Below are 13,638 nucleotides of genomic sequence, written 5' to 3' on the forward strand. Positions count from 1 at the left end.
CTTTTAAGCAATTATCTACAAATTTATGTCCATTATTTTGTCACAAAAAATGTTTTTTAAACAAGAAAAATAAAAATCCTGTGTAATATTTAAAAGTAATGAATTTCAATATCCAACATGTCATAACTTAGACTTTGGTTGTTTTTGAAGTTTATCTCTCTCTCATGCCCCCTTTCCCTCCAGGCTACCTATTCCCTCTATAGGCATAATTATCATTAAAAATATTACAAATTGCCCTGACCAGTGTGGCTCAGTTGGTTGGACATCATCTGATAAAGTGAAAGGTTGCCAGTTGGATTTCTGGTCAGGGCACATGCCTGGGTTGTGGGTTCTGTCCCTGGTTGGGGCTCACAAGAGGCAACTAACCAGTCTTTCTCTCTCACATCGATGTTTCTCTCCCCCTCCTTCTCCCTCCCTTCCCCTCTCTCTAAAAATAAATATAATCTTTAAAATATATATATTAAAAAATATTACAAATTAAATAGAACTATCATGTTACCTTGCATTTACAGAGTACAAACCTATTAACGTCTAGAATTTTCAACTAAATTCTACATTTAAATAGTTCCCCATCGATTTTTATAAAATATTATTTTAGTTCATTCTTAAAAAGTTTATACCAATTTTGTCTGCCTTTTCAGGCTTCACATGTCGAGTATTTTCATTTAAGGTGTAATACCACCGCAGTTACTTTATCCTGGACACAATTTGTCATGAACACTAAATTGTTTTCCATGAACACTAATTGATTTCACTTACACAATAAGGATCCGAACTGAAAGTAACAATTTATTTTTCAAACTCAAAGCACTTCATCAGAAGTGATTTAAGCTCACTCTTATCATCTAGAGACGTCAGTCCAAACAGTGAGTTCTCTGCACAGCACAGATCCACGAGCGTGATTTCCAGTGAGAACTCAAGTAGCAGAATAGATATTCGAGAATACCAGGTTTGAAGTGCTCTAAGTATTCCATGTGACTAATAAAACCCTTATATAATGCTTATCTTTCTTTTCACCAAATCACCAAGTGATTTGAATAATGTCCATGAGCTATGATGAAGACTAGATTTACCTGTTTACAGGTAAGGTGTGTTCTAGTGACCTTGCTTCACACCAAGGACTCTTTTGAGGTTCTGCATACAGAAGTGAAGACTGGCAGTGGATTGCCAAAGGAGAGAGGTGTCCAGAAGTTGGCCACAACACACTGGGGCTCGTGGTCTGTCGACCAGGTCCACCTTCGGAGTTACTGACACTGCTGGGAATACTGTAATTCATCACAGCAGGGCTATAGAATGTCATGGCTGAATATTCGTGGCGGCTCTCTACGTAGGAAGAAGGTATATATATGGGGCCGTGCTCCAGGGGAAGGATGGACTGACTGCAGTTGTAGGAGGTGGGAGAGTTAAGGCTAGATGGTGAGTTTTTTATATCCATGTCTTGAATAGGCAACATCTGAGAAAGCTCCTTGCGAGAAGAGCCACAGAGGGCCTCTACGATGTTTTCAGTCTCATGGGAGGTGTAATGGCTGCGGAGAGTAACAAAAGGCAATTCTAAGTTAGGCAGAGACACAGGCATAACTATAAAAAAACGTTTAAACATTATTATTAAACACACACATTGGTATGAACTTAGAAATACATTCTGAAAGATACGCATGAAAATATTAACCTCAGAGGGATGGGAACGTGAGGTCTGGAATTCTCATTTTCTACTTCATTCACTTCTTTATTGCTTTTGTTGCTGTTGTTAACCACAATAATATTTTTACCAAGGGAATTTATTATAAAATGCTTTTTAAAATTAAAATACACAGGCTTATATAAAAAATGACTGCTTTTTTAAAACCTGGAACTAGATAAAGTTGTTATGGAAAAATAATCAAGAATAACCTGGAAAATCCTGAAAGAGCAGATTAATGACCTGGGCCAGCATTAACAGATATTCAATACACTGTGAGTGGCCAATAATAAAGAACAAGGAATTGACAGACCGATGTAACGGGGTCAATGATCAATTTACTGACTCAGCTTCTAATGTACCCTTCAATATATGCTCTTATAGAAATGTCTAACCTTTTGGCATCTCTGGGCCACACTGGAAGAAGAAGAGTTGGCTTGGGCCACACATTAAATACACTGTGACACGTAATCACAACAGAATATCATAGAGTCTTCAGTAAATTTATGATTTTGCGTTGGGCTGCATTCGCAGCCATCCTGGGTTGCATTCCGCCCAAGGGCCGCAGGCTGGATACCCCTGCTAGGATAAACCACTGAATTCCTGCATTATTTAAAATGAGCCAATGCTAAATTTTCTTAGTAGAGGGTGCTGCAGGGGCAATGCGGGAGGAAGAGGATGCTGTGATTTCCAGCCCTGACAGAGGCTGGCAGTGTGGATGAGAACATGCAATGGAGCCTGGTCCAGCCACGAGTCCATCCAAGCAAGTTCCCACTGAAAACTTACAGCCTCAGCGTTGTGATAACCCATCTGCAATCACCCGTCCTGACTGTGGCCTGAGGAGTCGCACGCTGAGAAGTTGTTCCTCCTGTAAGCCCCTCACACCACGGGACCTGCACACTCTCTAAAGGCCTTCTGCCCCTGCAGGTAGGTATCTGGACTCCCGGGGGATGCTCGTGCCATGTGCCACCGATCGCCGGCTACCAACCTGCAGCCCCAGACCAGCTCTGGCCTGGCTAAACCAGTGAGCATCTCTGCTAGTTAATGGCCAAACCACCTTGTCCCCTCAGGTCTGACCCCTTCCAAATCTGTCCTTCCTTGGCTACTCTATCTCAGTTCTAGGGCATGATATAGAGTTTTCTTATATCTTATAGTTTCTAGTCATAATTAATTAATTATAAGTAATTCTTCACATTAATCCTCCTCTGTTAAACTTACTGTATACTTTCTAACTCCTGATTGGGCCCAGACTGCTATACAACTGAATGGAAAACCCCAAAATGGCAAATTCAGAAGTTTTTGGAAATTTGGTAATGATAAAAGGTGGTATCTCAGGGAAAACGACGAACAACGGAACTGCCATTGGAAAAAGAATGTATACCAGAATAAACTCCTAATGGATGAGAGATCCAAATGTTAAGAGAAATGGAAGGAAGAGCAAGAAGGAGAGGAAAAGGTGGAGGGGTAGGGGCTGCAAGCCAACAAAGTATAAACCCTTTTATAACATGGGTGTGGGGAAACCTCCTCAACTATGGCTCCAAATCCAGAGGCAATAAAAAAGATGCACATAAAAGTATTATCAATTCGGTACACAAAAGTAAATCTTGGCATATCATAAAACACACCATAGGCCACAGGTGGCAAACGCAAGGCCCACCAGCTTGTTTTATCCGGCCCAGCACCTTGTTTCTACCCAGCGGGAGCACTAAGCTCTCACTTAACTGTTAAAGAGTAGTTACACTTATACAGTCCTAAAATTACATTCGGCCCTTTGAAGGCAACTGTGAGGCTGATGTGGCCCCTGGTGAAAATGAGTTTGACACCCCTGCCATAGGCAAAGTCAAACGACTGACAATTGGAAATAAAAATATTCTCAACTTATATTAGAAACAAGGGGATTATCTCCCTAGTTTGTATATTTTAAAAAACCCACTTAATTTAAAATAAAGAAACCAGAAATTTACTAGAAAAACTGGCCAAACACATGAACAGATAGAGCACAGAAAAGGGAAAGCAAATGGCTCTTAAAACATATAAGATGTTCAACCTCATTCATAAGAGATACAAGCTAAAACTATACCAAGACACCATTTCTCATTAATCCTATTTGGTAAAATTCACACGTTTGGCAACAGACTCCCGTGGAAAATAGGGCTCTTTCCTATACTGCTGGTAGGAGTGCAAATGGCACAAACTCCATGCCATTTATGTATAGTAATATGTAGCTGTCTGTAGCAAACCTGCATATGCTTTTACCCTGTGGACTAGGAGTCCACAGTGTTAATCAAAAGAGAAAAGAAAAAAGGAATCACTTATTATCATTGCCAGTGATTCATACATCAGTTCTTCACCCTGAAAATTAGTAATTAAAGGGAAAGAATTAAGCCTGTAACCTGCCTTTTTAAGAGGATCTTTAGTTTATCCCAAGGTCAAGGGGAAACCCTTCTTTATGAAAGAATGCCACCTAACGAATAGTTCAGAAAAAAATATTTGGATGGATAGATTAGATAAATAAGTCAAAATGTTAAAAATTATTGAATCTAGATGGTGGATGTATGGACTTTCATTATACCAGTCTTTCTGTAAGTTTGAAATTTTTCATGATAAAAAGCTTTGGAGGGGAAAAATACCCCATGAAATAATACAAGATTAAAAATGGAAACCTTAAAAAAAAGGAATGAATAACTGGAATAATATAATGTAGACAAGGGAACAATGACCACTAATAAACAATGAAAATCTGTGAGAGAGATCATTAGTTCTCCATCGTTCATACTTTCGGCCCCAGCTGTCACCTAATCCCATATGTGGGCAACCTGGCTATATAAAGCCCCCAGTGCCTTCCTCCCAACATTTCTACTTGAATGCTTGCTCCATCTGTCCTCAAAACACAACACATCAATGGTGTTTTTAGAATTCTTTAACACTTCTCCCTTCAAAGGTGGAGCCTCATCTCCTCCTTGAGTGTGGGCTAGATTTGGTGATTCAATTCTAATGAAGAAGTTATGGCAGAAGAAACGGTATGTGACTCCCAACACGAGGTCATAAAAGGCACTGCAGCCTCCTCCTGGCCTGCCCTCGTGGATCCCTCAATCTAGGGAAAGTTAGATGCCATATCGTGGGGACCCTCAAGCAACCCTACGGAAACTTCCTGCCAATGGCTGGCAAGGAACTATAGCCTCCAGCCAACAGCTATGTGAGTGAGATATTTTGGAAGCAGATCCTCCAGCCCCCTCAGGCTTTTAGATGACTGTAGCCCTGGCTGACACCTTGACTGTTAGCCAACTTGACTGCTGAACTCTATGATAATTTGTTACACAGCGTAAGATAATTATTACAATATCCAAGTTAAAATTCATCACTTTCCAGCCCCAAACCACTCCTTTATTTCCTATTAGCGTTAATGACAAAGCACATTACAATTTGACTTGTCCCCTTTATCCAATGATCTCTAATCACCAAGGCACACTGGTTTTTTCCTCCACAGTGCCTTTTCCCACACTGTCTTTAGCCACCATCTGAGCAAGCTCTCGTTACTTCTCATCCATGCATCTGCAATTGTCTCCTTACTACTCCTTGTCCCCTACTCCTTACTAGCTCCTTCTCCAGGCGCATAGAGCAGCCAGATTAACATTCTTCAAACCCCAGTAAATCACAGGCTTCTAACAGTCAAATCCTTCCACTAGGTTGTCCCATCCCATCATCCCACTCTGCTCTGCTATTTTCCTACAGGAAACCCGCCATGTCCATAAGGTAAAGGCCACTGTGAAGTGGTTGGCATTTTATGCCTTCGCAGTTTTTTCACTCTTAACAGCCCTATAGTTATTAACATATAAATTTAATCCTTTTTATTAGATTACAAGTATCTCAAATCCTTCCTGGACATGGTAGAGGTAGGGTGGGAGATTAAGAAATATAATTACATTTTAAACTCCTTGAAGGCACCCACTATATTTTATTCACCTCCCACTACAACTCAATAATTATTTTTTATAAGGAAAGAATGAGGAAATGTGTTTAAAATACTAGATTTCACCAAGTCAAGGCTGTTAATCAAAGACAGGAGCGCTTTTCAGCAGGCATGGGACTGTGCGGAGACAGGGGACTTAAAGGAGTCCCAAGACACGCACCCTGCCTTCCGGGAGCCACTGGGCCAGGGAGAGGAGGCCGGGCGGACCAAGTGAAAGGATAGGAACTAGTGCAAAAGGTGCTACCACTTCTGATCAACATTGGCTGACCACGAGGGACAGGGAAGAGAAGGGTAGCTGGAGAATACAGGATGGAGGATGGAGAAAGTTGGTTTAAAAAAAAAAAATCTATGTCCATTTATTAATCATGAGTATACAATTTCATGTTTAAATTACTTAGTCTCCCAACCAACATACATAATCCATGGTTCCTAATAGAAAATATGTAGGATAAAACATCATCCTAACTACTGCGAAAACTAACTCTTTCCAAACTATTTTTTAAATTGTGGTAAAATACACGTAACATGAAATTTACCATCTTAACCATTTCTAAGTGTAAGTACATTCATACTGTTATGCAACCAATCTCTAGAACTCTTCTCATCTCATAAAATTAAAACTCTACAGCTGTGAAACAGCAGCTCCCCCAGCCCCGGGCAACCACGGTTTTACTTTCTGTCTCTATGAGTTTGACTACTCGGTCCCTCATATAAATGGAATAATACAGTGTTTGTCTTTTTGTGACTGGCTTATTTCACTTAGCATCATGTCCAAGTTGTTGCATGTATCAGGATTTCCTTCCTTTTTTTAAGGCTAAATTCCGTTGTATTTATGTACTATATAAGGGTTTTAAACCTTTGACAGGGTTTAAAGGTTTGCAACATTTAAATGTTGCAAATGCTTGGAAACATTTACAGACCCATGGAAATGACCTAGGAGACACAGGAGAGGCCACAGGAGTTGGTAATTAGGCCATTGGTAACCTTTTCGATGGCAGATCCAGCACTGACAGTATTGTTAGGAGGACCTTACCCCTCACTCTGTCCTGCACAACCTTATGTCAATGCACCTACACATACCTGCTCCCTGTACTTCTGTTTTCAATATTTTACCTTGACAACTTAATTTTAGTGTATTGTTTTTGCTATATGATCCGAGCATATCTTGTGTAGCCCAGTACTTAATCAACAGACATTTAAAGTACTTTAACAACACAACCTAAATCATATATATCATAGCCATTGAAAGCCAAATTCTCAAGGTAACATGTGTAACAAACTGTAGGTATGAATAATAAAATGTAACCTGGAGGTAATATTTAAATTTTGTATTTATTAAACTTTTTAAAAAAGGTGTAAGAAAACAGGCTGGTGTACCCAATTTAATAAATAAAAAGCGTATCCAAAGGTTAATGCAGTCACAATGTTGAGTATACCAACTTTCTTACACAGAGTACTCAAGGTAAACTTTTATAAGGGTAAATTCAACACTCTCGACCATCAAATGAAGACAAAATTATACTCAGGAAATTATGAAGCAGGAAAGCAGTGAAGTTGAGAATAGCAATTTCAACAAGAGACTTCAAATTAATACTCAATTAATGAAAAAATCAATTAAACAGATTAAACATAAACAACTATTCTTTGAATATTCTGGTCAATGAAGGTATTTTTGAATTTCATGTTATCTCAACTTTATATTACGCCCCCCGCAAACCATATTTATCATTTTAACATAAATATTTCAACAAAGCCAACACACCAAATTGTCAGAAAACAACTTCTATCTTTTCCTTTCATTAAGCGTCTTAAAAACATAAAGCTTCTACTGACACAAAGTGATAAATAATAGCATGGAAATTCACAAACTTGAAATAACACATCCTTTTATCTAGTTGGAAAGTAATCACACAGTTTAAAATGAATATGACATCTCTCCCAGAAGCAGCAAATCAATCCGGTCACTCATTTTCACCTGTAAGTGAAATGTTCGTTCTCAGCCCAGAAATGCTAAAATGACCTGTCAGACACACACCACCAAATGGCAAATGCCAGGATCATCCAGGCAATCAGGTGCCATGGTGACATTGCTTAGAAAATTTGGATTGCACAAATATACTCCAATCAACTTCTCTAGAACTCACATATCCCTGTACCACAATAATTTATGTGAGAGGACGGTTGCTGGACAGTGACTAAAAGGCTATGTTGGTTTTTTTTTGCCAGATATCTTTTAGATATATCCAGATTCGTGTCAACTAACTATTTGTCTGTGGAATTTTTGATAATTAGTAACTCGGTAGCCAATGAAAATCAGTTTTCTTAAGACTCAACAAGGGGTGATGAACTGAAATCACTGTAGTAGCCCTGGGAGACTGGAGAACAGGAAGCAGAAGGGAAGTCTTCTCCACTGAAGGGCTATAAAAGTGAAAGTAAATTTACAGGTTAAAAACCTGTGTGGTCATTTAAGTAGTCCTACTCTAAAACGGCAGTATAAACTGGTTGAAGGAAAGAATTTCAAAAAAAATCAAGTTCCTTTAATATTATAGAACAGGATTTTCCCCACTCACGTGTTTGAACACCCAAACATTGCCTCGGGGGCTACAGTATCTGGTACGACAGGAAAAACAGTCTCTAAACAGTTTCTTTGCTAGGCCTGGCAGGTGTGGAATTTCACCTGGGCAACAAAAGAACATGTACCCAGACATCTTGATTCTAAGAATTAATCATTTCTTTTTTGAATATATTTTATTGATTATGCTATTACAGTTGTCCCAAATTTCCCCCCTTTTCCCCCTTCACACAATTAATCATTTCTTTGCATGTTGATTGTCTTAAATTAGTCATCATAGCCAACAATGGTTGGCACATTCCCTTTGGGAGGAGCAGCCCTTGTCCTCTGTCCAGACTGCTCTCCCACAGCCTCACACACACCTCTGTTGGGTCCTCTCGGGGCACATCTGCGTTCAGTAGGAAAGCTTTTTGTACACATGGGATTATACATAGCAGTCAGTCATACTGGCTGGGAAACACATCACAGACGTTAAAATGATTTTTTTTTCCATTCCGAATACTGATAGTGATTCCTTGGAGAAGAAAAAGGCTGGCCTTAGAAATACCAGAAAGGCACTCCAGAAACAGTAGACTGATTGTATGAAAGTACCCATCAAATCTGGTTAAAGAATAAGAAAGCATTCACCACCAGGCCCGTTTTGACATACATTCTGGCCCAGTGGACAGAGCAATACATGGAGTCCTAGTCCCAGCTCTGCCCAAAAGCCAGGCGATCTAGGGCAAATCCTGTAAACTCCCTGAGCTTCCATTTCCACATCTTCAGCAGAAATGGGGACCTAATATGGGCTCTACCTGTTCACAGTGCTTGGAGATGAAGTGAAATGATGCCTGTGAACGCACTGTATAAGGAACTACTACATATCCAAGAGGATGAAGTCAATTGGCATGCCCTGGATAGGCCTGAGTGTTGGGCAGAATTTCTAGACAATTTAGATTAAAATGCCTTTATGGCCACCATGAAGATTTTGCCTCCTATTTTTCTTTAATTTCTATTTGTAACCCATCACCACCAGTTAGCATTGTGTGGAGCACAAAATGCCACATTCTCCTTACGCTACATTCTCCAGCCTGTCCATCACACTTGCCCAAGCATTCAGTTGAGACACCCTATATCTGTGTGCCCCACAGAAGTCGTAAATTCACATCCACAAGTACTAGAAGGAATTCCGTGGGAAAGATTCGAAATATTTAAGTGTCAAGCATCCTTGATGTGTGTAAGCAGTTGTTTGCCAATCATTGGCCTTAAATGTATCTTTTCCAAAGCAAAATATTAATGCTCTCTGTCAATTTAAAATAGCAAAAAAGAAAAACCACTCCAAAATCACCATAGAACTAACCATTAATAATTAATTAGCATGCAACTCTTAAGAATATGTATCTTCCAAAATAAGAAAAACCTAATTCCCCTAGTAGCCCATTGGAGCTTACTGAGCTGGATAGGAAACAGAATTTTGAGGGCTTGAATAGGGGAAGAGGACAGAGCCTCAGGCTCAGGGTTATCACATGCTAGTAAGGAAGGGGTGTAAAGAAAGAGCCCATCATTTTTTTCTCATCAGCGAGCCTCTGCTCCTTCCAGATACCAACAGTCAGAGACAATGCTCCACTCTTAGGAAACTGAACCATATTCAAATATTCATTTGGGGCAGGATGGGAAAGAGCTGTGGGTAAAGAGATTCAAGAGGACATGACCAATGCAGAAGTTTCACTGAACACACTCAACTCCCCTCCCAGTCCTGGGTTTGACAGACACAAAACACTTAAAGCAAGAACAGGTTGCCATCCTGTTTGAGGAACCACGGACAAGTCCAGTAATTTGTCTTTCCAAGTGACCCTCATTCTCCTGTCTGTTGTCAAGTGCACCCACACAAAGACTCTTTACTAAAGGCCCCTAATTATCAAGAGCTGTAACAGTTCCAGTTGCAAATGCCAACTATCCACTCTGCTGGTGCCTCATAAACTTGCCTCTCTGCATATCCCAGTTACTGCCACTGTAGTTCTCCGAAAGGTAAGTGCGTATTTAAAATACAGGCTCTTGTTTTTCATAGCACAAAGAAAAAACAAAAAAGACATCATCTGACAAATCTTTATTGGGAATGACTGGCAATAACAGGCTGCTGTTTATGGAATTGAATAATGTATTAAACAGTAGATAATATTTGTTTGCAAAAGATTTTGCGTCTATGTCCTGCAGGAAAATCTAGATTTCAAAGCATGAAAACAAAAACAAAGGCACCTTAACATCTACAAATAAATTGGGCGACACATAGCTCCTATAAAGGAAGAGTATTTTAACTTAAGCAGTCATAATCACTCTATATTTTATTTTAAATGTCTACAAATTCTCATTTTCACTCTTCTGCTCCTCAGTAGTTGATAAGTAATTTCAGGAAACTTTCTCAATCTCAAGTATAACAAAAGTATTAAGATTATAAAGGAACAATACATTCTATTAACATCACATAAATAACAAATACATGTTAAATGGCCTTGTATTGTAGTCTGGATAACTATGATACACACCATAACCAAAGACTTTAACCACAATGGAATCCAAACTTGCTAAGAATTAAATCTATTAGCCCAATATGAAGTTAACACTTAGTCCAAGTCTCCAGTTTCCCCTTTGCAAAATAGTTTTGTCTTTGCCTCAATTTATACAAGATCTAAACAAGACAGCACAACCTGACTCACCTGCTCACCCTCGAATGGGGAACGGAGATTTTCTTTTGAGAAAAGGGAAGGAAGATAATTATTTCTAAGGGAAAACATATTGAAGAGCAAAGCTATAAAATGAACAGGTAAGTGAATTCCAGGTGTTGGTGATGGGTAGAGAGGGTTGGTTACCAAGGCTCAAAAGCGACTTGAAGTGGGGGGTGATGGATGGAACTGTTCTCTATCTTGATTATGGGAGTGATTATATAACTGCCTGCAACTCTCAGAATTCACGGAGCGGCACAGCTGGAGAGGCTAGGTTTCACTGAATGTAACTTATACTGCAGTAAGCCTGCCTTTGTAAAAATGCTATTACGTCTAAAACAGTGTGCTAGGCACTGATTTATAAAGTCTAACATTCAAGTACATATGCATTCCTCAAGGGTTCTACATGTAATTTCTCAAGAGTTGTAGATTTAACTGTCAACGTTGCCAGTAAATGATTCACGTTCAGCCTTCGGTATTTTATATAATTATTTTATTATATATTTACAGATATGTGAAATGACTTAGAACATGAACTATAATTATCATAATATGTATTTGAGTCATTACCTGTTGGATACACATTGATAGAAAACTGCAGCCTTATCCTTAAAAATGGACAGACGTATCAATATGTTAAATGCTAATTATATTTTTAAGGGTTGAATTTACTACTAAATTTTACCTTTTCCATATTGTAAAAAAACTTGAAAAAGGTAAAAGGTGTTTAGATTCATTGAAGTCCCTCAAAACCATTAAACATCCTAAATATGTTTTTTAATTGATTTCAGAGACATATATACCTTAAGTGTGACAGGAAAACTAGCTGCTTTTTAAATAAGAATTTTCAGTAAATCAACCGTAAAAAGTGCTGTAACATAAAATGGAACCCTTACGTTTTCTCTCCTCTAGAATGTATGCAAAAACATACTGACTTTCTGCAGGAAGAAGAAACACAGGAGTCAATGTGTGTGATGTTCTTTTCTCAGTCACAGTACATTTACTTTTTCCAACGCTCACAGACAAACCTTTCTTTTCTCACACGTTCACTTTTTAAACAACAAATATCCTTCCCCACGCACAAAAGAAAATAGCCACTGTGAGTTCAGAAACTTATAACAAAAGTGAAAATTACTAATGGAATGTTCATGTAGATATCAGAAATATAATAAAATATGACAAAATCCTTCCAAAGGGTTGTGTGCCACAAAGTTACTTTTTAAAAGCTGGTAAAATTCAGCCAAACTTATTTTCCAAAGTAGAAACCCACTCAAATCCAAAATTCTGTTTTTCACAAAATTAACATTCCCTTGACTTAATTTTATACTTCCAGTGTGAATTAGGCACGAATAGTAACACAAAAGGTTAAGACACAGCTGCTGGGTTCCTTCTCAGCAAATTAAACAGCCCAGACCTTAATCTGCTCAGTCAGCCCAGGAGAAGTCAATCTACTCTTTCCTAAGGCAAAAGGAATAACAGGTCGAACATTTTAAAACACTAGTCACCTGCCTGACACACGTACATCCTCCCACACCCACAAAACTCCAGCCTGAAGAGCCTTCTTCAGCCCTCCTACTGTCCACATTTCACCACTGTTGGGAAAGCCATAGAGAAAAATCTAGACGAGCGTTTTCTTTTACAAAGACATGTATTATCAGTACCATCAGCCCGGAGCTTACGGGCACAGACTAATTAAATAAGTTAACTTGCCGGCGTTTTGGATGAAACTATTTCATCAGAGCATGAAATTTGTTTCCAGTTTTCAAATCAGTTGCATTGGGGACCGGGGTCGGGGGGCGTCTTATTCTCTATGTTACTAGTTTCCCACTGCAGGATTTCAAACAGAAAATCAGACAATTAAATCGCATCTTCAGGGAAGGGGCACTTACCGTACCCGCCCAGCAATCTCTAAAATGCAGACACGTGTTTCTCCTGGAGTAGTCCCGGCACCTGGCTGCAGGCCACCAGCTGCGGAGAGCGAGCGCGCCTCGCGCAGCCCGGATGCGGAACGCCAGCCTAGCCGCAGCTCGCGATGCCAGTCACAGCCCCAGACAATCCCTCTCCCGCCACCGCCCCTTCCCAGCAAGTTTCTGTAGGTGGTCCTCGAAGCAGGAGCCGGAGAGTGGTTGTCAAAACGTCCAGTAGCCGGAGACACTGCAAAGAGAGATAGTGACTTAAGGAGGAGCCGCTTCTTCCTTTTAAACACCGGGGAGAGGGAGGTGGGGGGGTGGAAATCCAAGAGCCCACGTGACCACCAAGCGGGCGGCGGGGAGGTCTCTGGTGGTCCCGGACCCTTCTCTCTCGATAGAGACTCACGTGGGAGAGAGGGAAGAAGGGGCTGGCCCAGCGCCTCACAGTCACCTGCAGAGGTAGCAATGCACAGAGGGCGCCCTTCGCTCTGTCTCGGATTTGGGAGGTCTGAGGCAGGGCTGAGAATGTGCATTTCTCACCAGGTCCCGGGTGATGCTGAAACTGATGCTACGGTCTGAGGACTGCGCTTTGAGGATCGCGTCTGTAGACCTTGGCCCACGTGGACCTGAGAGGGGTTGGATGCGCCGATGTCATTAAATACAGAAGTCTGACGCTAAGAATCTAATGGTTAAAAATAGAGGCTTGGAGTTTGCCCGCGGCAGCAGGAGCAGACTCGTGCCCCTGGAGAGGCAAAGCCACCTGGCAACAGTCGGGAGGTGGAGGGAATGGGTTCTCAGCTCTCAGAGGC

At 40.3% G+C, this 13,638-nt stretch overlaps 1 protein-coding gene across 3 annotated transcripts in view; it reads right to left on the reverse strand.

The window, feature by feature from the left end:
* The window catches only part of ESR2 (estrogen receptor 2), a 61,410-nt gene extending 48,053 nt beyond the window's left edge, over positions 1-13,357 (reverse strand). For 2 of the 3 annotated variants that reach the window (XR_008427316.1, XR_008427315.1), the window contains exons 1-2: positions 12,809-12,942; positions 1,074-1,526 (exon numbers count right to left, since the gene is read on the reverse strand). Coding sequence is in view for 1 of the 3 variants with exons in the window: in XM_053928259.2 (XP_053784234.1) it covers positions 1,074-1,453 (380 nt within the window). In the remaining 2 variants the exon portion in view is untranslated. Of the gene's footprint in view, positions 1-1,073; positions 1,527-12,808; positions 13,074-13,280 lie in introns of those variants that run through there. The other variant, XM_053928259.2, reaches the window with a different exon arrangement.
* Between the last annotated feature and the right edge of the window lie 281 nt (positions 13,358-13,638).

This window comes from Desmodus rotundus, chromosome 7 (genome assembly GCF_022682495.2).
Source record: "Desmodus rotundus isolate HL8 chromosome 7, HLdesRot8A.1, whole genome shotgun sequence".
Lineage (NCBI taxonomy): Eukaryota > Metazoa > Chordata > Mammalia > Chiroptera > Phyllostomidae > Desmodus > Desmodus rotundus.